Source organism: Colletotrichum navitas (assembly GCF_030913465.1).
Source record: "Colletotrichum navitas strain CBS 125086 chromosome Unknown LY79scaffold_122, whole genome shotgun sequence".
In the NCBI taxonomy this organism is placed as follows: Eukaryota; Fungi; Ascomycota; class Sordariomycetes; order Glomerellales; family Glomerellaceae; genus Colletotrichum; species Colletotrichum navitas.
The window spans coordinates 46,627-74,294 of NW_026850668.1; the positions used below are offsets into that span (position 1 = coordinate 46,627).

Sequence of the window (27,668 nt, forward strand, 5' to 3'; positions counted from 1 at the left end):
CAGAAGCCGCTCTTAAGATTTCCTTGTAATACGCCACAATGCCAGGCTCAGGTGATCTCTAATGCTTAGAATGGCCTTAATTCTGACTCAGACGTCGCCAATAGCACTTGAAACAGCAAAGGTAAATACTACGCCAAGTAAATAAAGTAATACAACTATTATAGAAGCAGCGCTAACGAATAGTACATTACTATAAGGAGTCACTGTAGCCAGGGCATTTGTTACGTAAACGGTGTTAGAGGCGCTGGTACTGTTGCTGTATAGGGTAGGCCACTGGACTAGTTTGAAGTTAGTGTAGCTGATTTACGTCTTATTCGTGAAGTGGAACTCAAAGCTCTAGTTGTTGAAGAAGGATCCTAGTCCTTGCATAATTGAGAGATAGTGGTCAATATATGTCTGTTCATAGTCACGCGTCATGGACCTGTGCTTGCCGCTTAGGTCACCAATCTAGCAGGTCTCTGGCCTAGAGGCATCGCATGGCGCAGTCTTTACATGGTTAAAAGGGTTGTAGTGGGCGAGTGCTTTGGTGCAGTTGCCATCCTCTGGGATCAGATCAACATGGAGGTGGTAGGCTCTAGCAGGTTAGAACAGAACTGGACTGGTATCTTCGCATGTGGTTTCCGACGGACTAAAAGGGCTGCCCTTGTTAGGCAGGTTTGAGAAGCCAACGGTAAACTTGACCCTGTTGCCATCCAGAGCTGTCATAGCGACAATAGACCCTTGGACGTTGCCGTTCAACGAACCTTGCTTAAAGAACGGCATCTTGGGCAGTTTTGCCTTGTATACAAAATCCTGTGGGTTTGTAACGACTAAGGCATTGCCAAGGGCCTGTAGTAAAGAATAATTAGTATTTTTACTGTACATGTACGTGTCTAGATGCCTATACCCTAGTGGTTTATGACTAAGCGTCGGCGAAAGCCGCAGCTGTGGCAGCGATGATACAGGAGATCCGCATACTAAGGTGTTATAGTCCCACTCAATTATTACCTAATAGCCGGGCGTGTTAAGTAAGGTTAGGGCAGGAGGAGAGAATAGTAATAGGCTTTGCAGATACTGTCTGGTTATATGTTGCTTGTTTAATCCCCACCATCAAAAAACGAACAAACACCACTTATACCGCTCCCGCTCCCTACGTAGACAGAGGCGCATCTAGGGAACTTGGGTCTAGGTATCGCACGGCGGACGCCGAGAACCCAGAGAGGTACGTACGTGCACCAACCCGTCATTCCCAGTTAGGTAGGTAGGTTTTCTATCCTGCATGTAACTACCTAGACCGACATACCTATTGTTTGAGAAGCTCTTTTCCCCCGCAGAGACAGACATTGGTTGCGATGGATTCCAATGCTGACGCCGCGGTATGTTCTTCTAGTGTTCGGCGCAAAACTAGCAGTGAATGAGTGAGCGGCTGACGGAAAAGAGGCGGGCTGCCCCATAGCAGCGGGTTCTTACTCGTTCCTCTCAACCTCGGCGCCCGCAGATATGACATGACGGGGTAGATTGTTCAGCCTTGGTGGATCGATTGATTTAGAAGAACTTCCTTGCAGACCGGCTAAATAGGCTGGCGAGTTTGGCTGGCTGGCTGTCGCTGATTAGCGGGTAAATCCCTCAGGGAACACACGGGAGGCTGCAGCATGCTGTTTAGGCCCGAGATCTAGGGCGGTCCAGGTTGGAATCTCCCCAACCCGCTGGGTGATGGGCGCACGGTTGCGGCATTTGTACCCTCGCTTGGCTGTCATTGGCTCTGGGGGTTTTCCGACGAGTTTTTGTGTGTGAGTGTGTGTGAAAACTCGTTGGAAGCCCGGAACAACACACAGCACTTGGTCGGATACATTAGGCGTTCATGTACGTATAGTGACCATGCAAAAGTCCGTGAGCAAGGTACACAGTATATTACTCAGCTTGTGGTCGCTCGGCCAAGCCTGCCCCTGCGCGCTGCCTACTGACTACAGCAGACGCGCACAAACAGTTAGGGCGTTTAGAGAGAGGCAGACAACAAGCAGTAGAAATGGTGCAGGTGTGTTAGAAGGCGACAACAACGCGTAGGCTAAATACAACCCGTATTATATTGTATAATACTGTGCTGTATTATGCTGTGTTGTGTTGTAACCTGGGTAGGTCTGGGTGGATACCCACCTACCTTTCTCTGGGTAGGTAGAGGTACTTAGGTATTCTGCTTTAGTGGCATATCGTTCTTCTTTTCTCAACCTTGGCTACAACTTCAAGCACCTTCAACATCAAGTTCCGCAAAACAATCGCCTATTATTTAATCAGCAAGAAAGCTGCAGCCGACGCCGGCGAAAATAATGACGCTTCCTCTCAAGCTGTGGTTCCGAGTCCTCGCAGAAGTCACTGTGGGCGACATCGCGTCTTTCGCAAGAGCAAACCGCCAAGCTCATGCCATGCCCTGTGCCGTCATGCACGACCAAGCTCTGCACGCTAGTCTTGCGCCCTTTGGCCCGCATCGCCCCGGGGCGGACAAAGACACGCCGCCTCTCCCGTACACTTTTCGAATCGTAGAGTCTGTGAATCCCGACAATCTCCGTCGTCTTGTCGAGTCCACAGCGTCACCGCCCTCCATATGATGGCTGCCAACGGCCGCACGAGCCTCCTCCATAAGATGGGCGCCTGCGGGCTCACCGGACGAGACTGGCCAGACCACATAGGTCATCGAGCACTGCACTATGATGCCTTCTCCTCTACAGCCAACGTCGAAGCAGCATCAGAGCTTGCCAAGGCGATCATTCGCGTAGGCGCAAGACTACGTGACTCCCGCCAGAGCTCACAACATCACTACGCCCCAGCACGTAGCCTGGTCGCCAGCTTTCGACAAACGGCCTACACAGAGGGCGCAACAGGGCCCATCTCAAACCCTGATCAAGATCATTATTTAGGCTTGATCTATAGCTATCTTGATCCATCTATGACCTACCACACACTCCTATCTATGTAGAACCACTATCGTCTGTGGGAAAGACACAACGCAATGCACTGCCTCTTCTTTTCCGTTTCGCTGTCCACAATCGCAACACCAATTGACCGTGAGTGTTCCCCCAGTTCCTGCAAGAGCTTTCCCAAAAGGTTTGCGCCATCGGCGAATGGCTCACCAAGCTGAGTGCGCTTGGAAACAGCGTGCGAGATGACGGCAAAGGCATCTTCAATGTCGTTCCTGATTGAAGTCGTCTTCTGAATCATGCTGTTCCATTCTGCAGCTATTGCGCTGCTGTTGCGTTTTGAAACCTCCAACAATTGGTGCTGCCACTCAGTCCACTCTGTCGCCGTCGCCCCCGGACTCAGTCGAGGCACGTCTTCAACGACGATGGGCTGGGGCTGTTGCACTGTGAATGTGTCGGGAAAGGTAGGAGACTGCTGCAGGACAGTGTCGACAATGTACTTCCAGAGTTGGACGTTGAAACGCTGGGGTCGCTCGACGCCGGCGTAGACGTACAATGCATTGGCGACAAGGTAGATGCCGCTGTCATTCGGGCACGTATGGCGAGGAGAGATGCGTCGAGACATGAGGCTGGCTGCTGAGCTACACTCTTCTGGGCACAACTCATCGAGTATTTTGTTGATGACGTCGGCGAGTACGCCAGTCTTGGTTTGGTCCGGGTCTGAGTCGTAGTGATGAAAGTATGCCGGTTCTCCCTTGACTAGTCGAACGATACCGAATGACCATTGAGAGTCCCCAGAGCGCAAGGGAACAAAAAGAGACATTGTGGAGGTGCCTGAGGCAAGGGTTCGTAGTGTCTTCCGGTTTGTTTTGTTGATGGGGTCGTCGGAGTCAAGTACGAGGGCTTCTAAGACGGCACAATCGTTCCATGGACCGAAGAATTCCTTGAGAAAGGAGTCGGGATTACTCAAAATCGCCGATTTGTCGCCCAGCTCGGTTGGTTCGTCAGCAGCCATGGTGCTCCTCTGCTTCTTTGAGCTGGCCTGAGACATGTCTGGCCATAAATCATGATTAGCGAAGAATCGGTAGCACAGCATAACAATACTTGCCTTCTTCTATTGTCAAAGAGACTTCTGTTCCTTGCAAGGGAGTGACGGCAGAGGCTTTGCGCTTATGGGTAGGCATCTCGCTTGTTGTTGTATTGATAACGGTCGTCGGAGCTGTGGACAGTTCACGTAGTTGGTCGTCGTCGACCTCTGATGGTTCCGATTGACTATCGTAGAAACCCAGGTCCACGCCACTATCGCTGTGGGATGTGCGCCGTGAGTCGTCGAAGCTTTGTTCCCTGGGAGGCTTGGTTGTGTCGAGAGCTTTGGGCGATCTGTTCTCGAGGACCATTGGGTTGAGGGTGTCCGAGCGTTCTTGTGTCGAGCCAACAACCTCTTTCTTTTGCCCGGAAGCCTCGTTGATTATGGCGGGACGGATGTGGGGAATGGAGCGATTCGTCTTTGCAGCTGTCGCGTGGCTTGCCTTGGCAGCGTATTCTGTATTCTCGGCGATTTCGGTCGGATTGTTGAACGTGGGCTGTTGGCTGAGGTCAGTATGAAGACATGGCACAGGACAGGTGGCGAGGAATAAGGTTGGCAAAAAGACAAAGCAGCCGCCAGCAGGCAGACGGGCAAACAGACAGACGGACGAACGGACGAACGGACGAACGGTGTCAACTCACGTTGGTATGTTCCCTCAAGACAACGGTGACGTCGTGTTTGATGATGCCGGGCGCGGATTTGCATACACCTCTCCGTCCGAAGGTGGCGCCTGGTGCGCGTCGATCGCGAGCAACCTGTCTGAGGCGATTGAACGTGTCGGTGAATGCGCCGGGCGTCGTGTCTGCCAAAAGCTTGACTTGGTTCCAAAAGTCGTATCCGTGATGCCAGCCGAAAAAGTACACCATGTGGCCGGAGGTGACGGCCCATGCGGTGGCAGCCTTTCTGATCTTGGCTCTCGCGTGCTCTGCGTTGAGAAGATCGGGGATCTGAAGCAGGGTTCGGGAGACAATGTCAATTACATCATCTGGAAGGCGACAGCGAAGCTCGACAAAATCAAGGGTCGATGCAAACTTGGCATCTAGGTCCAAGAGAGACTGTGCCAGCTCTCTGGTCGAGCTCTCGATTGCGTCGGATATACGATGGGCGTTGGCAACGAAGGTGTTGATGAGAGCTTGACTGTCGTCGTTGAATGTCATCTGGTCTATACGGCACCTGTTAGTGATGGGGTATTAGCTGCCAAGTCTTGGCGGAATCAAAAGTCTGATCAAACCGAACAAGAGAAGGAACAAAATGTTGGCGTTTGTTTATTAGGGAGATTTTGCTAAAGGAAAGAAAAAAAGAAAGGAAGAAGAGAAAAAGAAACTGATTGTTGGTGGCTGAAAGACTTGTACCTACTAAAGTGGTAACTGCGTGAGTGGTGAGTGACCTTGTGGAAGGAAGAGCCCCCCACAACAAAAGTCTGAGCCAATTAATAAGACAAGGTGGAGAACTGCAGTGGAAAAATCTCCGGTAGTTCTCCATAATGAATCTAAACTGGAAGGTGGGAACTCAGGTACGTATACAAGGCGGTTTGATGTGATGTACTTCAACCACAATAACTGTGAACTGACTATTCTGTTTTGCTACCTTAGCTGCATGGCATAGGACGGGCCAACAAAGACATGACGCGAGTTTGTGTGGAAAATAAACGCACAGCACAATGACCCTGGCGACATTAGGTTAGGGTTTGTGTTTGTGGCTGCTGGATTTTGTTGGTTCCTGCATCATCTTCAAGTCACATTCTACATTGCCGCACTCAGCCTCCGACAGGCACAGTTCTCTTGCTGTAGGCACGCTGCGTCCAGATATCGAGGTTTCAAGGCGCTGAAGGGAGGAGGTTAGGCCTGACCTAGGTTCTTGTTTTTGGGTAATTGTCTGGGGATGGAGCTGGCGATGGGGCCGAGGTGCAGTATAGCCGTGTTTTCGAATGGACGAGGTCTGAGCAGGCCCCTAGATTCGCAAGATGCTCCATGTCAAAGCTGACCTATGTACGTTGGCGGAAGCCTTCCAAGTCACTACGTCAGAGACGCGGAGGATAAAATCAAAACATACTGGAGCTTGCTGGCTTACCAGAGGAGGCTGTGTAGATAGCCCTAATCAAGGAAAACAAAAGACGGCAGCTAGGACGCGCTTGCCTGAGTATTGCTGCTTGCACTTCTGTGGTGGCGGGGGCAGCAGACAGGAAACAGCAAGGCATATAATTCTTTCTCCGACATGTTGGCTTCTTAACGACCTTGGTAATGTTTTAGATACTACTAACGTATGGTATGGTGTGAAGGCGTGGTATCGTTTAATCAGTTTCCATGGTCCACATACAGAGATGACGACGTGAAACCAACATGATATGATGAGTTATTGAAGAAGAAGAAGAAGCTGTTAGATTTGCTGAACAGGGGGGCCAGGCTTGGTCACTGACCGAGATACTGTAGCTGATCACACTGACTATACCACAATCTGTGGCCAGGGTAGTTGCGCCAATTGAACCTGAACCGATGGGTACCGCTATTCATCTGGCTAGAGATGTTATCCCCCTATCCGTTCCTTTCCTACTAGTCCTCTTTGCTATAGCCTAGGTCTCTTATAAAGTAAATAAACCATCTACCCTTTCGCAAATGTCTATGATATAGTGGGTGACATAGAGGGCTTGATCCTAATGCAGCTTTGACGGTCAGAAAGCAAGGCATTCAATAAGAGCGATCAGACATAACTCGGGGCGACGCCCTCAAGAAGCCCGCTACAGCAGGTCTGCTTAGTGTTGTCGCGGCAGTGTCCCGGATTAAATCTTGAACATTGTCCTGATAACGACGTGGAGCATGTTGCGCGCGATGTCTTCATTATGCGGCCTTGTATGAGATTCCGCCGGGGGATAGCCAGCCAGATGAAGGTGCATTGCATCGCATCGCATCCAGTCGTGTCCCTAATACCCACGAGGACGGACTTTTCTTGGCCAATCAAACACAGGTAGTGGGGAACTGCCGGAGAAAAACCTCTGGCAGTTCTCCATAGTGGATCCAAAACCCCAGCCACAGCGGCGCAGTGCCACAATAGTGCAGTGCCACACACCCAATCTTATCAAAGCCTCGCACTTTGCTGTGCCGTCATTTCTCTTGTGCAAAAATGTCTTTACTGTCCTATAGAGGAGGCGCCCTAAACTAGATTATTATTTTGTACTATCCTATAATATAGTATATATTCTTATTTATCTTTATGTTACTAATCTAGGTAGTCTAGGAGTTTTAACTACATTAATAAACGGGAGGCCGATGCAATATTGCAGCAAGAATATACGCCAGACGCACCCGTCGCGAGAGGTGTCAGCTAGGCAGAAGTCACCATTCTGCCCATCCTTGCGACTGACAACCAATGGATAGTCTGCATCGTCGAGCAAGAGGTGCGAAGGGCAACAGGAGCCTACCTCTTTGCGCCGTCGGGCTCAAGGGAGCACTTCCAGCTTGCACAGAGGTACGTTGACGCCTTTGTTCACCACTATCTTCCGGCTTCCTCGAGAAGAAACTTCCGTCTCGTCAGGGGCGCAACCGACCTCCATACGGCGGTGAGGACTCTGGAATCCACTCCTTTCTCGCCGTTCTCTCGGTCATATCACGTAAGCCGGTCTGCGGCATAGTCGACGTAAGAGTCGCCAGACACCTCTTGGCTGCCTTTCTTAGAGCGGAACTGGCGTGTCCGGTCCCAGGTCATGACGGGCAAGAGCAAGGTCGCGGCGACCTGTCCCAGTTTACTCGCGAGAACCAGGATGTCACAAGCACCGACCAACTACTAGAGAGACTCCAGGCGTGGAAGTCGGCTCGGGCGGTTCGATACGAACAGGAAGTGAGCGCGATGCACAAAACCATTGTGGCATGCGAGCATATCGTGCGGACCCTGTGCCAAGCATCCTCGACCTATTTGCTGGACTTGGACAGGAGTTTCCAACGCGAAGTCTATGTCCACCAACTGACAGGGTCCCCGGAGGGGCAGGTTTATTCGGCCACAGTTGACCGAGTCCAAGAGACGCATAATCAGATGAACAGGATCTGTAAGCAGCTAGAAGATCTGTCCAACATAATGGAGGTGCACTGCGATGCGCTAGCAGTAAGCAGTCAAGAAGGTGTACAGTAAGTAAAAGAGAGGTAATATCTCCTAGTTAAGAAGATATTTTTTTTTTATAAACAAAAGTATATACTAAAAAAAGTAAACAATATAGGTTTAGGAGATATAGCTAGTAGTAAGATTATAACAAAGATATATAGCTCCTAGGAGGTACTTAGTCAAATTAAATAAGGACTATAGTAAATTCTAAGTTATATATATTTATTATAAGCTAACTATTAATAAGTATTACTATAATAATTAGCTTACTTACTTTTTTCCTATAGGTTACTATCTATTACCTAGTGTATACTCTACTAGGCCCTTTAGTTATTAATAAGTAGGTCTATTATATAAGGAATTCTAGATTTACACCTATATAGCTAGATAATCCTCCTAGGCTTAAGATAGTTACTATATATAGGTATAGATAGTATTCTTAAATAGAGTACTATAAAGCTAATATTAAAGAGTATAGTATAGTATTCTTTATCTATAAGCTACCTAGTAGATAAAACAAGTAGAATCTATTTCCTAAAGTGCCTATTAAAGCTCTTCTTTAGTATATAACTTTATAATATAATAAATAATATATCTTGAAAGAATAGTGTTGTTTAGTTATATATAATAATTGTTATAATAGTTTAAAAAAGGTAGTGGTGTTGATGAAGGAGGAGAAATGCGGGATTTCTAGGTGGTGCAAAAGCGGGGGTGGTGCAAAAGCGGGGTATTTGAGTTAATTTTACCCAATCTTTGTCCTTGCGTCAACTAACTAGGATGCCCCTATCTTCACGTTAAGTTTGCACCCCGCTCCCACACAAGACAGACTCCAAATCTCAGCCGTGGCCCAATTAGAACCAACGTCAATGCCAGAACAGGCAACCAACCAACGAACCATCTACCATGTAGACATACCGTATCCTCTCATCAAACACGAAGTCCGCACAGGCCATACGCTAGTCCCATTATAACAGGCGGTCAACCTACCTACACACACACCCACCCATATAACCCTAACCCTTGCCACCTACCTGCTGCTGACGTAAATGAATTCCTGCATTTGCCACATCTAGATCCCTGTTTCTGCCAGCCCGCTTACCCCTTTCCAGCAGCCTGTGGCCTGTGCGGACTTCGTGTTTGATGAGAGGATACGGTAGAAGGGCTCAAGTCTGGAAAACCTCTTATCAGAATCACGTCCTAGACAATTTCATCTCGCCTAGTTCATCTCCACCTCCGGGCCCAACGTGGGGTGTGTCAGACGTCGCCATATGTCACAGTGGCTTCATGCACTACAAGCACTTGGTATCAGTCTTTCCGTATGCCATATCACACAAGATATACTAATTACTTAGGTTGCCTACCTATATAATCATGCTTGTAGGCAAGATACTCTGCCTATAAGTGCGGAATCATGCCATGCATCGCAGTAACATGATAATATGAAATATAACAAATGTTACCATGAACGTGGCCTAGCGTCCACTGGCGACCATTCGCGTAGCCATCTTTAAGCAGATATCATAAGTCTTAATCCTTTATTCGTCACCTCTTTCACGGGTCGTCTAATACCTCCGCTTACCGATCTACTAAACTAGGCCTATCGCCGTTGCGTTACCTATTTGCTGCTGGCCAGCGTCCACAACTCAAAGTCAACAAACGAGCTTGCCACCCTCAACAAAATCTCCTCCTTCAAATCTAAAAAAGGCCGCCATGGCATAGCGCCATTCCCGTATCTGTCCAAATAAACACAGCCTGAGACGTCCAGCTTGCCCAGGCTAGCCTAGTACTGGCCCTCGGTGCCGGTCTTGATGCATTAACAAGAAGGCTTTCTTGTTATCCCCTGTCGCATGCTCTGCCATGTTTCCTTAGACTGTGAGTCTGCTGCTCTTCTTGCCGCTGGTCTGCTGCTTAGCCTGTGGCTTGCGGTGCGCTGGACCTTTTCTTGCCCACAGCTAGCTGCCGCTTCTACCGCCCTGGCTTTCTTCCGCTTGCTTGCACACCGGCAGGGCCTCATCGGCAGCAATAGACATTCGTCTGGTGGCTGGTTTGCAACCTCTCCAGTGTGGTAGTCTATTCTAGTACTTCTTCTTCCGCTCGCTGTCTTTCTAGTCATAGTCTTCTTCTTCTTCACCGCTGCGTTTGTTAGCTTCTAGGCTCAGCAAGGTGCTACTGCTACTATCCGTTCAGCCCTTCTTTTCTGCCCTTCTCATACAGTATTAGTGATATAGTAGTTGTTGTTACTAATATTATGAACGGTGACCCTAACTGCGCCGTTGATGCTAGCCAGTAACGGAATTAGTAGGGCGGACTTGGAAATCTAGACCTATTTGTGAACCTGTCTTCTCTAGGAGTAACAGCGGTATATTAGACTTATCTATAGGGTTACAGCATTCAGCGCGTGCTATAGTGCGATAGGTAAATAAAATTCCCTAACAAGTATTATAGAGTTATAAGCTATATACGCAAGGAATCCTATGCCTGAAGTTGTGTTAGAAATATATAAAAATAAAGAAGTATAACCATATCTATCCGACGAGGAGGTTCAACTTTGGCCTGATACTATAGGACAACATCTAGACCATCTACAGTGTAAATCCATACATTAATCTCTGGTTCTGGTCAAACCCTTATTTTACTATTCTATATAATAGAATAGATTAAGAGCTATGTAAAGGATGTCGTAAAACTTTTGCCCAATACTTTATGTGGCTGGAAAGTGATGGCTGCGGGAGTGAATGGTGGTGATCTGACTCTTAGGTACAGTTATTGCCAAGGACCCATTAAGTAAGGCGCAAAAGGAAGAAATAGTTATTAATTAATTAAGGATGTGACTAAACTTGTAATCATCTTGGGTACACCACTGGCGTCTTTATGAGAGCCAGGAGTACCCTTGCGCAATACTGTCGAGGAGACAGAGCCGCCCAAGCTCACTAGAACCGTGGTCAAAAGAGCCATTGCAACAGTCAAAAAGACAATGTTAGCTCCTAATGATTCCTGTATTGACGCAGTATCTGTGCCTACTGGCACCAAGTCTGACGTTCCCTGCGTCTCCAGGAACCTTGACGTTAAGGTAGGCCGCCGTTTGAGCAAGCCTTTGGCCAGTGATCCCAAGCTTTTCCTCCGTGGGTATGAGCCTTCTAAGATCTCCGCTTCCGCGCCCGTGGCGTTTTACTCATCGCCCGACCATATAGACGGCCACGGGTTGAATTGAAGGGAGTCATCGTATGGCTGGCAGTGACTCTGAAGCTGTCACGACCTTGATGTTGGGTCCAACTACTAGTACCATTATCGCCGGGCTGTGGCTGCCGACGCTGACGTACGGCTAACACGGTGTCTTTGAGGTCATTCGCACCTTGTTTAAAGGCTGATACGGCGGTTGCTCTACGTTATCATCGGGTATTTCTACCGTTTTTCAAGATTGAGATGTGGTACAGGCCAGAGGTGCCGTATATCGGGTTATACGTATCATGATTATCATGTACCGGGTGAACTGGTCTAGACTGTTTATCGTGGTATAGAACGCTCACAGCCATAGATACGCGGCCACGGTGACAGCCTCCTTTCTGGGAAACCGTAGAACTGGAGAAGCATTTCCACCAACGTTGTCAGATCATGGCTTCGCGTGGTATGCCCTGGGAGAAACATACAGGTTTATTTACAGGTCAGTTATTACTCCGACTCCCTTACCAACTGTTGCTCTTACTGTCCTGGGTGTATAGGTCTGCCTGTAGTAGCAAGATGGTGTCAGTTATGGCACGTTTGTGGCATTATTTATCCAAATATTCCTGAAAGGTGACAGCTTACCTAGATTAATAGAAGGCAAGTTGGAACGCAGTAGGCTCCTGGCTAACCTTTGCTAGCTGAATATCCCTTGGTGAGCCCAGCGCCCCTAGATCTAAACTTTTTTTTTAATTTTCTAAACCCTTAAGAGAGATTTATGGCAAGTTTTGCATTGAATCGCGAATTCTCTGTTCTCTAGCGAGAGCCTGGCCTTAGCAAGTCTTGCTGAATAGCCGCAAAGACGGCCACATGCGCAGCTGCGGTTTCGACCAAGCGCATGCGAGACACGGACGGCACTTGTTCCCTCTCTACTTGCAGGCTTTTGAGGATGGACGCTACGTTTGCGCGGCTTCTACTAGAGACACGACTGTACCTTTGCCGATGAGAGATGGTCCTGGGCGGCCGTGTCGCAAATACTAACGACGGCAAGAAGGAAAGGGAAGATAACAAAATGGCTATTCTAAAGTACATTAAACACTGGCGGCGGACTTATGAAGTGGACTTAATGGCCTGCCTTTCACTGGGAGATGTAGACATCTCAAGTTTTGTTTAAGAGCTAAGTAGAAGTTTGGAGACGTGTAAACGGCTACTTGAAGGTTGAAAGACGTGGTTAGGAAGATTGAGAAACAGCACTGGGTACAAGATGGCTGAGCTTATATTAAAGCTCTAAAAGGCGGTTGAAGAAGCCTCTGGGCCTCTAGACGAAGAGTTGCGAGCTGTTAATCGAACTTGGTTTGATGAGTGCCTGAAGATGAATGCCCCTAAGAAGCTGCCGTGATGGCGCTATGGATTTCTAATGCGACATCAGATGTACCTGTCTTAACTCCTATTTTAATCTAATGCACTCTTACGCGTAGGGCTTTGCGCTTTTTAACTCATTACTAGAGAGTGTATGTCTATGTACTCATGCTTTATAATAAGGGCTTTTAGAGTTAGTCTGTTGAATGTATTAATCGGCCTTAAAACTCTAATGTTGATAGTAAAAGGTGTGAGAGAGAGAGCATAGCAGAGCTTACAGTACTGCCCAGGCGCGCAGACAGAGACGGGATCTGGTGATGTCGGATAAAACAGCGTTGAACCCAAGAGAGCTGTCACGTTCCGACAAAACTCGGCCAACTCAAGCTCTCCTCACGAGACTCACCCCACCAAGGAGAGAGAGAGACATACATAAGCACGGCTGCGGTGGCTGTGGTGGCCGTGGTACATATGGCTGTGCTGCTGTGGCAGGCGCCGCCACATTATACAGTACTTGTATTTTCCATTTAGGTACTACACACGGCACAGGGAAAATACTATGTTTCTGCAGGTACATTACCCGCCACCTCTGAGGCAGGTCCCTCCTGGCTAATGTAGGTCAGTCTGTGCTGCCTGTCCGTCTACCTGATCCGAGGTACCTGGTATCCCGGTGTGGTTTGTCTGCCTGGCGCGAAACCGGCGGGAACATTGCACGTGGTGAGCCTATAAAGCTGGCAAGGAGGGTACACTGGGTAGGTACACCGTACGCTAAACCTCCCCACCGCCGTTGTGACATGAGCTTCAAGTCTTTCATAACATGCCGAGGCCTGTTAGCTCCCATCAACGGTGCCTTGCAGACTCGGAATTGCCAGGTACTATCAGCCATAGACGCGTTGATCAACGTGTTTGCTGACACCTGTTTTCACAACTAGGGACTAAAAAGCATCCTATCCCATCTCTACCATCTTGGCCCCGATCCGCCGGTTGCCATCGTCCCTTGGACAGACACCTCCCTACTGTTCCTGCGCCGCCAGCAGAAAAGACCATGTTTTCGCCCTACCGGTCCGTCTTTCTCGATCGGCTGCACGCCCGCAGAACAAATCAACACGCCCGAGGTGCGGAAACCCTGGTTGAGCTGGGTCGACTTCAAAGCAGGTGTAAGTAAGCTGGCGAAGCCTGCCCCAGGGGGGGGGGGGGGGGCGTTGATTTCCCCGTTTCTTAGCTGTTCTCGCCTTGCCTGATGGTGTGAAGTCTTAGCAAACGGAGATTTCCAATCAATGTCGGACTAGCAGTCGACCACGATCCACGACATCTTGTTCCAACCCACCATTCTGGGTGCATCGCCCCCGCTGCGGCCTCGTTCTTGGCACGACGAACTCGACCTTCCGGACATGCAACAGCTCCTTCAAGACACCCAGAGGCCGCCCACACCACCGGCCTTCCGGTATCACGATGATGCTTCTTCGGGCGACAGCTCCATCTACGCCTCTGAACCGCATCCATCATACACACAATTGTTGAACCTGGAGGACAGGGGCTCGGCCGAAGCCAACGCGCCCACAGGCGGCAACCCATGGCTGAGCTGGCCGCGTAGGATAATTGCGCTATTGGAGAAATGCCTGCTTGGGGGAGAATGATGGCAGACACGATCTGGGACAAGCCAGATGATTGCAGAAATAGACTAGGTACAGACAGGCACACTGAACAAAGTCTTTTCCATAGGACAGAGGTTTTCCCCCCTATAAGAGATGGGCTATGTGTGCTATGGACATGACTGATTTAACAATGATTTACCTATAGCCCCGTTATTCCCTAAGGTGAAGACGTAGAAGGACAGCCAGCTGGGGTCTAGCCACCTTTTCATGGTGCAGCATAGGGCACATACTTCAACAATAGCGGATGTGGTATTTGACGGTGAGCGGGTGCTAAACCCTGTGGCCAGTGACCCATGAAAGGGAAATCTATTAACTTCTACACACATATTACTCATCATCTCCACGGCTCAGTTTCCGCGCAGTGACTACGTTTTAGCCATGGCTTTAACCTTGAATGACATTGCTAGTGGAGCGAATCCGGCCATTCAAGATTAATAAAACAGGCGCACTCGATAAGCTGCTGATCACAGCATCTTGGATCGAGTGCACCGAACATACAGTCTTTAAGGCAGACCTTTAACCTAAGATCAATGCCTGCTGCCTTATTGCCCCTTGTCCATGGGCTCCTTGTCTTCTTTTGCCTGTATGTCTGCATTGGTGCTGGTTGAGACGTGCTGGGAAACAGCCTTGGCTGCAAAGACAAATGGTGGAGAGCATCGAGGTTATGAAGTCCCAGGGGGGTACCGGGCCGCATTGTTAAGGCTTCTTTGAATGGGGTGGCACGGCGGTGGACATGTCTGTGGAGTACGACAGGTTCGTTAAATTCTGCTCGAGTTGGGCAAGCAACCCGTTGTACCTGGGAAGGTATGGTCGTTTGGCTGGTTTTCAGACGGCATATCGGGCCTCTATCGTGTGGCGCATGTGAGCGTCGGCGTGGGAAGAGTAGGCATGTTCTGGCTGACTATGGCCAGGAAGACGTGAAGGTATAGTGGTTGATGAGGTCCAAGACGTCACGGCGGGCTATTCTGCTATCGGCGTCTACCGAATCGGTCCTGTCCACGTCAGTATAGGACATGGCGAGTACACATCGGGGAGGCTCAGGTTGACGCCCCCCTGAGAGGGCATGCCACTCACTAGCGGGTGGTCGTAGCCAACCAAGCCTGCACATTGTCCGTGTCAGCCAGGGCGGTCGAGTCCAGTTCAACACTTGGGTAACGTCCGCTGTGATGAGCGACATGGATGGTGTGCGTCGGCGCCAGTCAAGGTACATCAACGTGCTGCGGGTTAAGATGGCTGGTCCGCGCAGTTGAGATGAAAGCTCAAGTCTGCTCTTATTGCAGAGATGCACGCGAGGACAGATGCGGTGTGCGGGTGCGGGTGTGGCGTGGCGCGGTACATATGGCGTGGCGTGCGGCGTAGGAAAAGTCCTAGCGCGTTCTTGACCCAGCTGGGTTGATCCAGCGTCAATCAACCCATACTATTCAATTGATTGGAATCATTCGGCCAACTATAACTCTACTACATGGTCAATTGCCTCCTCATTTCCTTACCCTAAACTAGAACTAGATAGTACTCTGGGGTCTGTGCGACCGTGAGTGTGACGGCGTGCAGCTGGCGTTATGTAGAGTCAAAGTGCAGTCATATTACTTTATTAAGACTGGATACTGACAGCTGCCTATTGGCACCCTTGCCTACCTAGGTATCTCTTTGTCAGCCGACTAGCTGGCTCTTCTTTATTTTGTTACTACCACCACCACCACCACCATTAACACCGACTTGCCTACACGATTGGGTGCACACACAATAAAGAACTTGACTTTAACCCTTGCTCTTTGCTTCCATGTACTTGCCCTTGAGTTGAATATGGTCGCTGGGTTAATATGCAAGGGAAGCCAATGTTGAGTAGGAAGTCGTTAGGATTATTAGTAATACATTTACTTGTCTTGGTCAAGGGGATAGTAGTATAAGTCAGGGGGAGCAAAGAGGGTGAGGTTTTAGGCGTTAAATGTTTAAGAAATAGTAACTAGAGGGTAATAATAACCTAGGTATATAATAGAGGAATATATACCTTATACCTACCCAGCTCTTTGATATGGGAAAACTTCACAATAAACGAGAGGAGAACGAAATCTTTGACTGTTTCATTCCAGGCACCAAGGTTCTGACGCAGTACAGAGAGAAATCTATCGAGGACCTTCTCGAAGGGGATCAAGTCGTTTAACGACTACAGCCTCGCCAATATGGGTTATGCTCAGATGAAGTTGTCAGCAATCCAGTCCACGGAAGCACGCAAATCTGCAGGTTTAGTTCCGAAAGTTCATGGTTCACCCCGGGTCATGTCTTTTTTACCACTACCGGCATTCGGGCTATTGGCCGAGAAGCCGCGATACGGGAGAATCCTTGGCTCGAAGTCGGCGCCCTGGAAGAAGGTCATGACCTTCTCCGAGCAAATGATGGGGGAGATTCCGATCACGTGGAAATCAAAGTGATAAATTCTTCAATCGTCGAGTGCTCTTCAGTATATGGAGTGTATCTGCGCGAGGGATTGCGAAGCTATCACTCGAACGGATACCTGATTCATTTGAACTATCCCGAAATTACGATTAAATCTGTTGTGAGGCTGTTGAGAAGGTTAACAGCCAAGCTTAGACTTCCCCTACTACTCAACCTTAAAGAACTTGTCCCAATATTCGGACGCTTCAGTACAACGACAGTGGCCGATGATAGAGATCTACCTGTGGTCACTGTCTACGATAGGGTCCTTTTCAATGATGGGGCCTACTACGAGCACGCTCAGATAGGCCCACACAAACATCTCATGGTTTCGTAATCTAGGCAACTACTGGCAATTTGGTGTTGTGAATTTTGGGGATGACTACAAAATGCTCTGTGAGTCTGGTTTTATTATTCACACCCAGCAAAAGCAGCCGAAAGATACAGAGAAGCGTTAGGATTTCCGAGCCATCTCAGTTGAATTGCGTTCTCCTGAAGAGGTGGTCAAAGGAGTCGGTACACTCTAAACGACAAAGCTAGAGAACATTGAGGATTTTCGAGCTGCCACAGTTGCACCGAGTTCCCCTGAAGTAGCCAATACACAGCCTGCAGCCCCCCCGACTGATTCACCTTTCACCACGCAAGATCTGAAGCTTTCCTACTCCAGAGTGGATATAAGCGCAAGAATGGCGAATATATAGCCTGTAGCAATGGCAATGATGGCAAATGGGGCTGGCGAAAAACCAGCTGCCGAGACATCCGCCGTCGATGACATCCCAGACTGCGGCGAGTGGCCTCAGAAGAGCCCTACTGTCACAACAAGGCCGATGGATATGTACACATTGGTCTATGACGACAGCAAGTTCGATACGTCTTCAACTCCGCTCACAAAACAAAAAGCCTTGTTCGACGTCGCCTACGCCAATGTGGGCAGTACCGATGGAATAAACTCATTTACCTTCAACGTTCCGGCTCTGGACGCAATTTTCGCCGCTCGAAGAACGGCGAACGCCGGAAATGACGCCGATAAGATTGAGGATGTACAATACTATGCCTCAGAGGTCAATCAAAACGAGAAGGACAACAATGTTTGTTCGATCAGGTTGAAGAACCCAGACCTGCTCTTCATGGCATTGGACCAATACACCGGTTCTGATGATCAAACAATGGTTTATTGCGATTTGACATTCCAAAAGGCGAATTCTCAGTTGAAGCTTCCATTTATCTTCTCTGGATTATGCTTTCCGCTGGATTACGAAAATGACAAGATCACCAAGGGTGTGATCCGCACATACGATCTTTAAATGGATGGAACCTTTGGCACCCGGTATCGCCTCGGTGGAGAACGTCGGAACGAAGGCGCAAACACGCATCGCCGTATGACTGCAGCGGCGGTGCCAAATGCGGTACTGCCGGGACAGGCACATGCCGCCCTTGAAGGCTTTACTTTGGGTGATCTGGATCTCGACAATTCAACCGCCCTGACACCGGATGACCTGGCCACTTTTGACATCGACGACGACAGAGTCAAAAAGGACTCTCAGGACATGCTCCATTTGGCGATGCTTTTTCACATGAATCCGGACGATCGAAGCAATTTCTTTGACAAGCAACGTCCCGCTGTCGGAAACGATGTCAACAGTCCGGAAAAGATTCCCAAGGAGCTGGCAGGTGACCTACCGGAAAAGCTGAAAACCTGGCTGAGAAATACCTATGCAAACGCTTACCTCGCACTCAATTGGTCCAGACAGGACAAAGACACGGAAGAAAGCAAAAGCCGAGTTCACGGATGATGACGTTGCTCGCATTGAGTACTGGTGGAAAGGAAAGTCCAAGAGATGCCTTGCCTATCAGGAAGAACACAAGCAATTGAATCGGCTTGCAGCTACGTTGGCTTTGAGAAGGCAGAGTCCGAGAATCATGGACCGCATCAACGATGCTACAGAGCTTGATGACGAAGATTCTATCTTCAACAAACTATCCAGACCTGAAGGCAAGAGTTGGCGATCTACGTGGACTCACTGGTGGCGAGGAATGGGCCAAAATATTCTACTTCAACGCCATCGAACCAAAGTTTGTCGAATCCGTAGGCCAGAAGCTCAAGACCTCTCCTCAGTCACTCAATAACCCACTCACGCGTCACTGCACGGTCTTGCAATGCTTGTATCCTATGACGATCGCAGATCCCGACAAGAAGCCCGAGACTATCCCATTGGACCTCCGATACGCAGAACTTGTCAAGAGATGGATTAAGGCAGGTCAAGCCCACCTCGGTGCCTACATCGCGGGCGTCGCCGATTTGCAAGAAAGTGTTGTCAATGCCTTCCGCGACTGGGTGTACATGATCCTCAAGGATCAAGACTCCTCTGGGGAAGTCCTTCACAAGCAACTGAAGGAGAACCCTCTTGAGACCAACAAGTTTCTCCAAGGCCAGGCTCCGGGGCAAATCGTGAACATGGAACTAATTGCAGAAGTTAAACAAACAATTTCACCAACTTGGCAGACCCTGGTAGCAACGACGTGGCAGCGGCGCTGGGAGACTCCATCCGACAGGGTGTGACGTTAGGGACGTCGGGTTTGGGCGCACAAGGGTGTCTAGAAGCTGGTGTAGAAATTCGCCAACGCACCTCACACGCAGAGTGTTAATCGTTTGATGGCCATAATATCGGTAAGGCAGAATGCCGGAGGTTGTTTCTTTTCATGCTGACAACTCTCAGGCTGGCATGTAGGTTTTCATGACCTTGGATGCATGGAAAGAGTTTGGGGATTTATCCCCCATCCAGCAGGCGTAAATGATACCCGGCGTGTTGCAGACAGCCACGGGCCTTGGTCTCGCCGTTTACAATGCATTTCGGCTTTGGAAAGGCAAGGATGTCTCTGAGCTCGCTAGAGCGACCAGACGCCGTGCCGGGTCGGTAGAGGTAGCTGTTTTGCACCAGGTTCGGCCGCGTTCTCCAGGTTCTATGTCGGGTTTTTAAACAATCAAATGTGTACGCGACCGCACCCAACCCATCCAAGATAGATCGCTCGCTTACTTAGCAATGATTATTAAAGAGCGGAGCTGTATCCGTACATCGACAGCATCAGTGCGGTCACCTGACATGTCACCTGACACAGACACCCGGTCTGGGCAAGTTCATGGCTCAGTCAGCATGCGCCACGGCTCAATGTCAGCACCCCTCACCCCTGCATATCTGATATGAGCATATCAGCCACCTGCCACAGCCATCAAGCCACGTTGCCCCGCGCAACTGCACGGACCCCCAACATCAACTCCATCTTCAACATCTCAACATCAATCACTCATCGCGACAACAACGATGTATAACGAAACCGTCATTGTGCCGCCGCCTCAACAAGAACCCGAACCGAGCCCCCTTACCACTACAACTAAAGGAATCCAAATCCTACTCAAGATTAAACCCACGATTAAACCGACGCCACGAGCGCGACCCCAAAACCCACGCACGCCAGATGACCTCACCCTGCCACCTGCGACAGAACGTTCTGGCCTGGCTCGATACTCTCTCGTCTCGCCCGGATCCACCATCTTGTCGCGCCTCGTTCGGCAGAAAACGCAGCAAAAGCCGAGCTCCAGGCTTCGACGCTGAGCAGCCCTCACCGAAACGTCGGTGCCACCTCACCCCGCCGGCATCGACCATCATGTCCGCCTCGCCAACCAAACGGTCGCACGACAAATCCAATACCCCCAGCGCGGCTTCCTCCAGCGTCGCCTCTTCATACCGAGACGATGAACAGACTCCCAAGAGCAAAAAGACAAAGCTGGTGCCAGAATGGGGAACTCTTTCTGCCACCGTGTCCACACGGCGCAGCGCTTCCGTGTCGCCCAAGAAGCTGGCCCAGAACTGGGCTGTTAGGAAGGCCTTCTCGCGGCAGTTTACCATAAAGGAGGACATCCCTACCTCGCTCAAGAGCATGTGGAGGGACATTGACCGATACGACAAGGGAATCGGCACCATCGGCCTCGCAGAGAAGGTAACTAATAAATCCGAAATCCGTTCTCCGTTTCTTTACATACTGACTCAGGTGTGCAGGACGCAGTCGAAGCCGCCCAAAGAACGTCGCCGGAATACGAGCAGGACATCTTCGAGAGCTTCTTCTACGAGCAAGAGCCACAAGTCGGGGAGGGTGCGCGCAGTGCACTCGGCCCCACTCCCTCCGTTGCCTCCGTCCTCGACATCATGGAACGGGGCATTAGCTGCCGTGACGAGCAGATGGACGAAGCCGGATGGAACCAAATCGTTCATGGCCAGATTCTGGAGCTTGCATTCGCCGGCTTGTGGCGGAAGAATGACGAGATTGTCGTCTTTAGTCCCTGGTATGTCCTTCTCCCTCATCACCGTTGCCTAGATCTAGCTTGTGTTGACTGACACGGCTGTCACAGCACATCCGCGACCATCATGAGCAATTACACCGATACTGTCAGCCGGAAGGTTGACTTCTGTGTGTGCATCCGCCCTGATGCCTTATCCTCCATTGCTATCCAAGCCATCCGCGATCAGGATGTGATGGCGAGCGTCTCTATAAACCACACCGACTTCCCTCCTCTCCAGGCCCGGCCAATCGCCCTCTCCATCGAGACTAAGATCCATGGCGAAGGACTGAACAATGCCGAGGCCCAGCTGGTAACATGGCATGCTGCCCAGTGGCGTCTTTTGGACCGGCTGGTCAGCCGGGCGGAACCCAAGATGCAGCTGCCAGAGTTTCTGCCGGGGATTATTATCCAGGGGCACGATTGGTCTTTTGTGGCGAGCACAAAACAAGGTGATCAGGTGGTGAGTCTTGTCGTTTTTTCTTCTCCGGCCTCCCCGTGTCCGTCCCGAAGAGAGGCTCCCCTGCCCGGCCTTTGGAGCTGACATGCAGCAGACTTTATGGACCAGCCAGCACATTGGCTCCAGCGCCAAGGTCACTGGGGTTTATCAGATTGTGTGCGTACTGCAATACCTGAAACGGTGGATCGAGAACACGTACTGGCCATGGTTCAAGCAGGCTGTTCTGCGGTTCTCGGGGGACGATTGAACTTTTCTCCCTTTCACCTGTCGTTCCTCATAGTGACACAAGTTCAACGCTGGTCATTTGCCCTTCACTCTACCTAGGCACCACTGGCACGCAACTAAGGAAGGGTTATGTTATGCATTTAAAGAAAGAAAAATAAAATAAAATAAAAGGCTGGGAGCTGTTACAAGACTGTGTGGCTAAGAAAGTCTGGTCTCTCGTGGCGTCAGAGTCGGCGAGGCGCGGGCCGGCGACGATGGACCGTTGTGGGAGAATAGGCACAGGATGTCCCGAATTACCGGCTATGTCAGTGGATGACGGTTTGATAACGAGGTATTCCGCTTGAGACACCCCCATCCAGTCTGCTTGTAGCCCGAGCAGAGAGGCACTGACCACGGTGACGGGCGCCAGAGTAGTTTTCGAACTTTGGGGTGAAGTTCCTTCGCCGATAGTTTCGATTCGGCTTCCGTCCGCGGATGGTGGCCTTTATCACAGAGCTTCCCAGCTGTGCCTCTACTCGTGCGAAAGATCTGTCGACGATGAGGGTTGGCGGCCGTAATAATATGCGTGTCACCTGGACTTCGGACCAAGAGTCCGAATCATATGTTCGTTCGCCATACGTTCTGCTTGCACGAACCCGGACAGACAGTATAAGCTAATGACCATGCCGGCTCCTTATAAGTGAAGTTGTGTTCTTTGCCAGCAACGAGATGTTCGATGGCCGCATCGCGAGCCGCATCACCTCCCGTGAGAGAGAACTTGACGCGCTAAGTAAATTTGCTGTAGTGATTGTACCACTTCTCTGGCTCTTGTCCATAACTTGGAAGAACCTTGGACTAGTCCACGACGATCTCTTCATTGCTGATGAACGTAGCATTCGGTGAGCCAGCCCAATGAAGCTTCTCATAAACCCACATTTTGTCCTGGAAGGCTAGGGTCTACATAGCATCTCTAGCCTTCTGCTCTGCTTCCTTGATTCTTTGTAGCTGATCGAATGGTAAGTCTTCGGGCTTGAACTTGAACTTCTGCCGCACACTTGACGGTGCCGAAACACTGCCAATCATCTTGTCTGTGGCCGTGAGAGTCCCGGCAGCCACAACAAGCACCCTGAGAACAGCTTCAAGACTCCCTCCGACAGCAGCACCCGCCGTAGCAGCAGACGCTACCGCGGCGGAGCCTGCACCAGTTGCAGCAGTCTCTGCAGCGGCGGCCTCTTCGGCGGCCTGTTCGGCGGCCTGTTCTACACCCTTATTGACAAGATTGCGACTCTTGGTGCGGACGCCCTTGCAAAGCAGCGTCGCGACCAGCGAAGGTCCGAACCACCAGTTCTGCACCCTTAGGATAGGAACCGTGCATACCTTCAACTTTGGAAAATTTTCGTTCCCAAGAAAAACATCAAATCTCCAGTCTGTGTCCACGAGAAAGCCACCATTCTGCTGCCGACGCCAGTTGTTCAAGCTGAAATGAAAGCGGGTAGAGAAAGTATTCTTAAACACCATGCCGACAAGAGGGCCACAGGCGCCGTTTTTGGCTGCGTTGGCGGCTTGAATAATATCTTCCAGGAGGACTAATGCTTTAGCGAAGTCCCGAATGATTGGAAGCTTCTTGATGTCGATTGTTTGGTTGGACACATTATAAGCTACGTCGACCTTGATGTGTTTGATACCGAGGAATTCGTCCTCCGGTTGATAGATTACAGTTCCGTTGATGACATGATCATTTGGTCTGTATGCCAGAGCAAGCTCGAAGCCTGGCTTACCGAAGAGCACAAAACCTGCGCTGATTGAAAATCGCTGTGACACTGTTAGCTACTTTATGAGAGAATTGTCTTTGGGGCATATACCACGTCGTCGCTCGTCGTCTCAATCTCAATTTTAATCACTCTGTTCTGGACCAGCTGTTTCGATGATCAGTATAACCAACAATCTTGACAACATCCAAATCAATCTTCTTATCATAAGTGCCCAAGATCTTAACGCCATTACGCTTCGCGGGAATAGTCAAAGCGACGGTGAAGGGCTGCTTAAAGAGATCAAGCCTAGCACCCGCGTATTATCCCTCTGGAACAACGTCTCCTTCGCGTAATTTGTATCCATTGGGGTCGTTGCAATGTGTCAGGCGACATTCCTTCAACGTGAAGTTCTTAAAGTCAATAGGCCATGACGCGTTGCCGGCCCCCGGATTAGGTCCGTTAACCAGTTCTTGGAATATTGTTTCCGTGTCTGCGGTGTCTTTGTTCCATTAGACCACAAAGCACAATGCACACAGAGGCTTGAATCTATCGTCGAAGTGAGTTGTGCCTGACAGGGCAGAATTGCCGCCTCCGCCAGTTCCCATCTTGACGAGGCCGCTGAGAGTGACGGAGTTCCCCTTCGACTTGAGAAAACTCACGTTGATGTCCAATTCAGAAATCTCAATGTTAAACGCGGAAACCGGTGCGAGTGCAGCTTGGTCTTTCTTTCCTTCTACTGAAGCTGTTACTCCATCTGTAGATATGACGAAGTTCGTTCTGAAGGTAAGAGGAGTGGCTGTAAGATCCGACAAGCTCAGGCTCACGCGCACAACTGCAACAGCTGACAGTCGATCCGGCGATAAGGCCGCCAGGTACCAACCAGTTCCATCGACCAGAAGAGTACCGCCAAGAAGTAGAAGATTCAATAGCGAAATATTGAAAGATCTTTTCGTGCGATCTTTAGTTATTAACGCATCAAGAGTGACAACGGCTTGATCCTGGTGCTTTGCTTCCGTCGTGAAGTCCATAGTGTTTGTTGAGGGCCTCTTGTCATCCTTCTTAATTGCAATGCGTGTGTGAAAAGAGCCTCCTGCAGCGATAACCAACTGTTCGGTTACACTTTGCAGGGAATTGTCTATGTCGTTCGCAACGGATATGACACAACTCAACTCATCTTGTCCCGAGCCATGGATTTGGCCAGGGACATGTCTTGTTTGAGCTTTTCGGCAAGCAAGTCGTGACTTTTGAAGTGTACTGAAAGGCTCCCCAAGACAAATTTGGATGTTACACCTCTGAGATCTGTTCAAACGGCATAAAGATCTTGTGCCTGGATGGCCATCACATAGGACTGGAATGGTCCTGCTTCCCCGATATTTAGTGGTTTGGAAAGAAACAGGGCGTCTCCAATACCCGAAAGGTGGCCCAGGAGAATACAGGATGAATGGTCCGAGGTGAAGTTGACGTGAAAGTAAAGGCCATTCTTGGCGGCAGCAGAGGGATCTGTCACCTTCTCGAAGCCTATTGGCTTTGTATCGCTTGAGAGAGTGCTGAAGGCATGCGTTGCGTCTGTAGCAGTGGTGATGGTGTCTAACCCACCGCCTGAATTGTCGTCAGTTGGAATGAGAGCTCCGCTGAGGATCCTGCTTCCCCCAGAGATCACGCTGAGGGTTACGCAAGCTTATAGCGATTGATGTGACTGAAGTCCTGCCAATGTACACATGCCAGTGACAACGGCAGAGTAGGTCTTTTTGTTGTTGTCCGCTGGGGCTTTCTGAACGTCTAAATCCACACCGAGAGCAGCAGTGGTGATGTAAATCTCCTCAACGTCGACCGACAATCGGGCGTTCGTGTCCTCAGCGGCGCTCAGGCCCCAGAGGGATATGCTCTTGGACCGGATCACGGTGGCGCCGACCTTTGCCAAGACCCAATTGCCGGGCAAGTTTGGCACATCGCGAGTGATATACTGGCCCGGCGTCATACCCGCCGCTTTACCGGGGTGTATGAAATCAGTTCCAGAACTCATGCCGTAGTCGAACTCGCCACTGAACTGATCATCACTAGCGGAGGTCTTCTCGTAGGCCAGCCATAACTCAGCTGCCAATCCTGCTAGACGGCACGTGAATGCTATCGCCAAACCAGCTTCGGGTCATTGTGCTTGATAGTTGACAGCAACTCGTAACTTATCCAGCTGAACCTTTGGCCCTAAGACATTGACACGGGCATCGACATCCAGTTAGAATGCGAACTCTAAAAGCTCAAATGTGGATTTGTCTGGAGCATTCGTCCGTATGACGGTACCCTTAAGAAGAAGTTGTATCTGCTTCCTCTTATAGGCGTCCTGGGGAAACCCGGTAGGGGGCTCTTTGTGGGATTCTTTGAGGCCAAGTATCGTCACGACGTTCTGAAGCGAGACGCCATCTCGTGTGTTGGACGTGACCTCAAAGTCCAAAGAGTCTCGCTTCGTTAGATCTCGGGATATGCATGAGACCTGAATTTGTAGGGTGGTAGTACCGTTCGCTTTAAAATCTAAGGTGAGGCCCATGTCTTGGAGCTCCAAATTGCTGATGATGTCGTGCAGGGACACTGGCACACCCATGAGAAAGGTATCGAGAATCGAGCTTACGTTGACACGATTCCCGAACAAGACTGGCTTCAGTGACGCTTTAAGGGTGCTTTCGCCCGTTGAAAAACTCACAGAAGCTCTCATTCCCAGTGGTGCAAGTGTGACCGAGATGTCAAAGGCTGAATAGATTGCTTATCGGTTGCGTCCGGGTCTTTTGCGGTTCCGAAAGCGAAATCGAGGCTCAGGCTCCTCAAACCAAAGGGTCGGATGATCAAAGCTTCCATGTAGGTTGATAGAGCAGCGCCGGTGACAGTATAGCCAGAATCGACCCTGCACACTACCAGTTCCGCATTTTAGAGAGATATCTCCAATATCGAAACATCAGAGCTCTCATCTTAAACCTCCTTCGTAACAATAGGCGTGATCAAAAGGCTGATAAGAGACCTTAAGAGCTGACATTGTCGATGTCTTGCATTTTGAGGACTCCGTATCGACTTGCAGTTGGTAAAAGTCCTCCAATGCTAAGGGTCTTTTGGCCGACTTCCACAAACGCGTTGACGCGACATTCTATATGGCCGTCAATCTTCTCGATAATCGTCCGAGACTTCTTTATTGCAATGAGACCTGCAACAATCTCAATGGAATCAAATGTAACATCTAATTTCCATTCTGTTATTGCCCAGTTGTTGCTCGAGTTGCCCACATGAGCTTACACTGCTTGGACTGTCGTAGTGACTAGGGCTTTGTTGACCACAGGGAAATCACTGCTGATCTCCGACACAGCACTATGCAATCCCAGTGTTGTTAGCATTTCTTACAAACTAAGTCCCCCGGCTGGTTGGTAGGCTTTTGGACAGCAATCTCAAAGTTGACGCTTGCAGACACAGTTGGGTCGGAGTTTCTCAAAGGATTATCGACCCAGATGCCAAAAGAGGGACGCAAAGGAGCTTTGATCCATGGAATATACTTCTTCCATTCGTCTAGTGGGCCCTTCGAGGCGAATATATTGGAGAGATCATACCGGTTTACTGCCATAGACTGCTGAGTCAATATGAAACCGAACGACGAAGTCGTAAGGCTTGCAAGAGTACTCGCCTTAGTCAAGGGAACGGCCACCTTCGAAAGATAGCACTTGACATTGACGGCAAACAGTAGATCGGCCAAGGCTGTCGAGCTGTGGACGTTGAATTCTAGCGTCGGAGGAAGGCTTCCCACAAGATGACATCTCAGATCAATGCCCAAATGGTCCTGTCCTCCAGAGCTGAAAGCCAATACAGCCGAGATAGTGACGGAGACGTCGCTAGAACGTATTCCCCTCACGTTCATGACAACACCTTGAATTTCAAAGCCAATAATGTTCGCCATCGTTGACTTTGCGCTCCATTTGTCGGCTTTTGCGAGATCGCAAACGATGCCAACGGTCTCGACAATAGTGATGCCAGGAGGCACATACCAGCATTTGACAGTGGTTTCAGCGAAGTCAGGCTTCAACGTCCCCAGACTAGCCTCTACAAGAAACTGAGGAATGAGATCGAAGATTGGCGACATCGGGGCTGTTCTATTTTGTAGCATGATTGCCAAAGTTCCAAGCGCAGAAAGACTGGAGATCTTGTAGGCATCCACCATTGCTAATGCTCTTAGGTAACAATCCAAGTTCGATATAAGACCTGCTTTACTACCATATAGG

General features: G+C 49.8%; 7 protein-coding genes across 7 annotated transcripts; 4 read left to right on the forward strand and 3 right to left on the reverse strand.

Moving 5' to 3' along the window:
• Positions 1-123: 123 nt before the first annotated feature.
• Positions 124-906, reverse strand: LY79DRAFT_679384 (uncharacterized protein). Its single transcript, XM_060564518.1, has 2 exons — positions 630-906; positions 124-572 (listed from the first exon to the last, which is right to left on the reverse strand). The coding sequence occupies exons 1-2, from the start codon at positions 862-864 to the stop codon at positions 448-450; spliced, it is 360 nt and encodes a 119-aa protein (XP_060408018.1). The 5' UTR covers positions 865-906; the 3' UTR covers positions 124-447.
• A 2,049-nt stretch (positions 907-2,955) lies between these two features.
• LY79DRAFT_528020 (uncharacterized protein) lies at positions 2,956-5,135 on the reverse strand (the record flags this gene model as incomplete). The annotated part of the gene is made up of 3 exons (XM_060555984.1): positions 2,956-3,928; positions 3,996-4,474; positions 4,620-5,135. 3 exons carry the CDS (start codon positions 5,133-5,135, stop codon positions 2,956-2,958), a joined length of 1,968 nt encoding a protein of 655 aa, XP_060408019.1.
• An 8,264-nt stretch (positions 5,136-13,399) lies between these two features.
• Positions 13,400-14,411, forward strand: LY79DRAFT_679386 (uncharacterized protein; the record flags this gene model as incomplete). The annotated part of the gene is made up of 5 exons (XM_060564519.1): positions 13,400-13,454; positions 13,515-13,739; positions 13,805-13,827; positions 13,872-14,172; positions 14,383-14,411. 5 exons carry the CDS (start codon positions 13,400-13,402, stop codon positions 14,409-14,411), a joined length of 633 nt encoding a protein of 210 aa, XP_060408020.1.
• Positions 14,412-17,380: 2,969 nt separating this feature from the next.
• LY79DRAFT_674418 (uncharacterized protein) lies at positions 17,381-17,974 on the forward strand (the record flags this gene model as incomplete). Its single annotated transcript, XM_060564297.1, has 1 exon — positions 17,381-17,974. The coding sequence occupies one exon, from the start codon at positions 17,381-17,383 to the stop codon at positions 17,972-17,974; it is 594 nt and encodes a 197-aa protein (XP_060408021.1).
• A 75-nt stretch (positions 17,975-18,049) lies between these two features.
• LY79DRAFT_674419 (uncharacterized protein) lies at positions 18,050-19,399 on the forward strand (the record flags this gene model as incomplete). Its single annotated transcript, XM_060564298.1, has 3 exons — positions 18,050-18,341; positions 18,656-19,119; positions 19,388-19,399. The coding sequence occupies 3 exons, from the start codon at positions 18,050-18,052 to the stop codon at positions 19,397-19,399; spliced, it is 768 nt and encodes a 255-aa protein (XP_060408022.1).
• Positions 19,400-19,934: 535 nt separating this feature from the next.
• LY79DRAFT_66909 (uncharacterized protein) lies at positions 19,935-21,763 on the forward strand. Its single transcript, XM_060563595.1, has 4 exons — positions 19,935-20,666; positions 20,726-21,009; positions 21,076-21,466; positions 21,558-21,763. Exons 1-4 carry the CDS (start codon positions 20,145-20,147, stop codon positions 21,708-21,710), a joined length of 1,350 nt encoding a protein of 449 aa, XP_060408023.1. The 5' UTR covers positions 19,935-20,144; the 3' UTR covers positions 21,711-21,763.
• Positions 21,764-22,624: 861 nt separating this feature from the next.
• LY79DRAFT_674421 (uncharacterized protein) lies at positions 22,625-27,529 on the reverse strand (the record flags this gene model as incomplete). Its single annotated transcript, XM_060564299.1, has 6 exons — positions 22,625-23,479; positions 23,530-23,583; positions 23,610-23,724; positions 24,813-25,017; positions 25,135-25,524; positions 26,800-27,529. 6 exons carry the CDS (start codon positions 27,527-27,529, stop codon positions 22,625-22,627), a joined length of 2,349 nt encoding a protein of 782 aa, XP_060408024.1.
• Positions 27,530-27,668: the final 139 nt, after the last annotated feature.

Excerpts from the sequence above, each read along its gene's own strand:
- LY79DRAFT_679384 (XM_060564518.1), bottom strand. The coding sequence starts at position 864 with ATGTACAGTAAAAATACTAATTATTCTTTACTACAGGCCCTTGGCAAT. Across the intron at positions 573-629 it reads TAACAAGGGCAGCCCTTTTA|CCTACCACCTCCATGTTGAT; the intron begins GTCCGTCGGAAA and ends AACCTGCTAGAG.
- LY79DRAFT_66909 (XM_060563595.1), top strand. The coding sequence starts at position 20,145 with ATGACCTCACCCTGCCACCTGCGACAGAACGTTCTGGCCTGGCTCGAT. Across the intron at positions 21,010-21,075 it reads ATTGTCGTCTTTAGTCCCTG|CACATCCGCGACCATCATGA; the intron begins GTATGTCCTTCT and ends CGGCTGTCACAG. Across the intron at positions 21,467-21,557 it reads CAAAACAAGGTGATCAGGTG|ACTTTATGGACCAGCCAGCA; the intron begins GTGAGTCTTGTC and ends GACATGCAGCAG.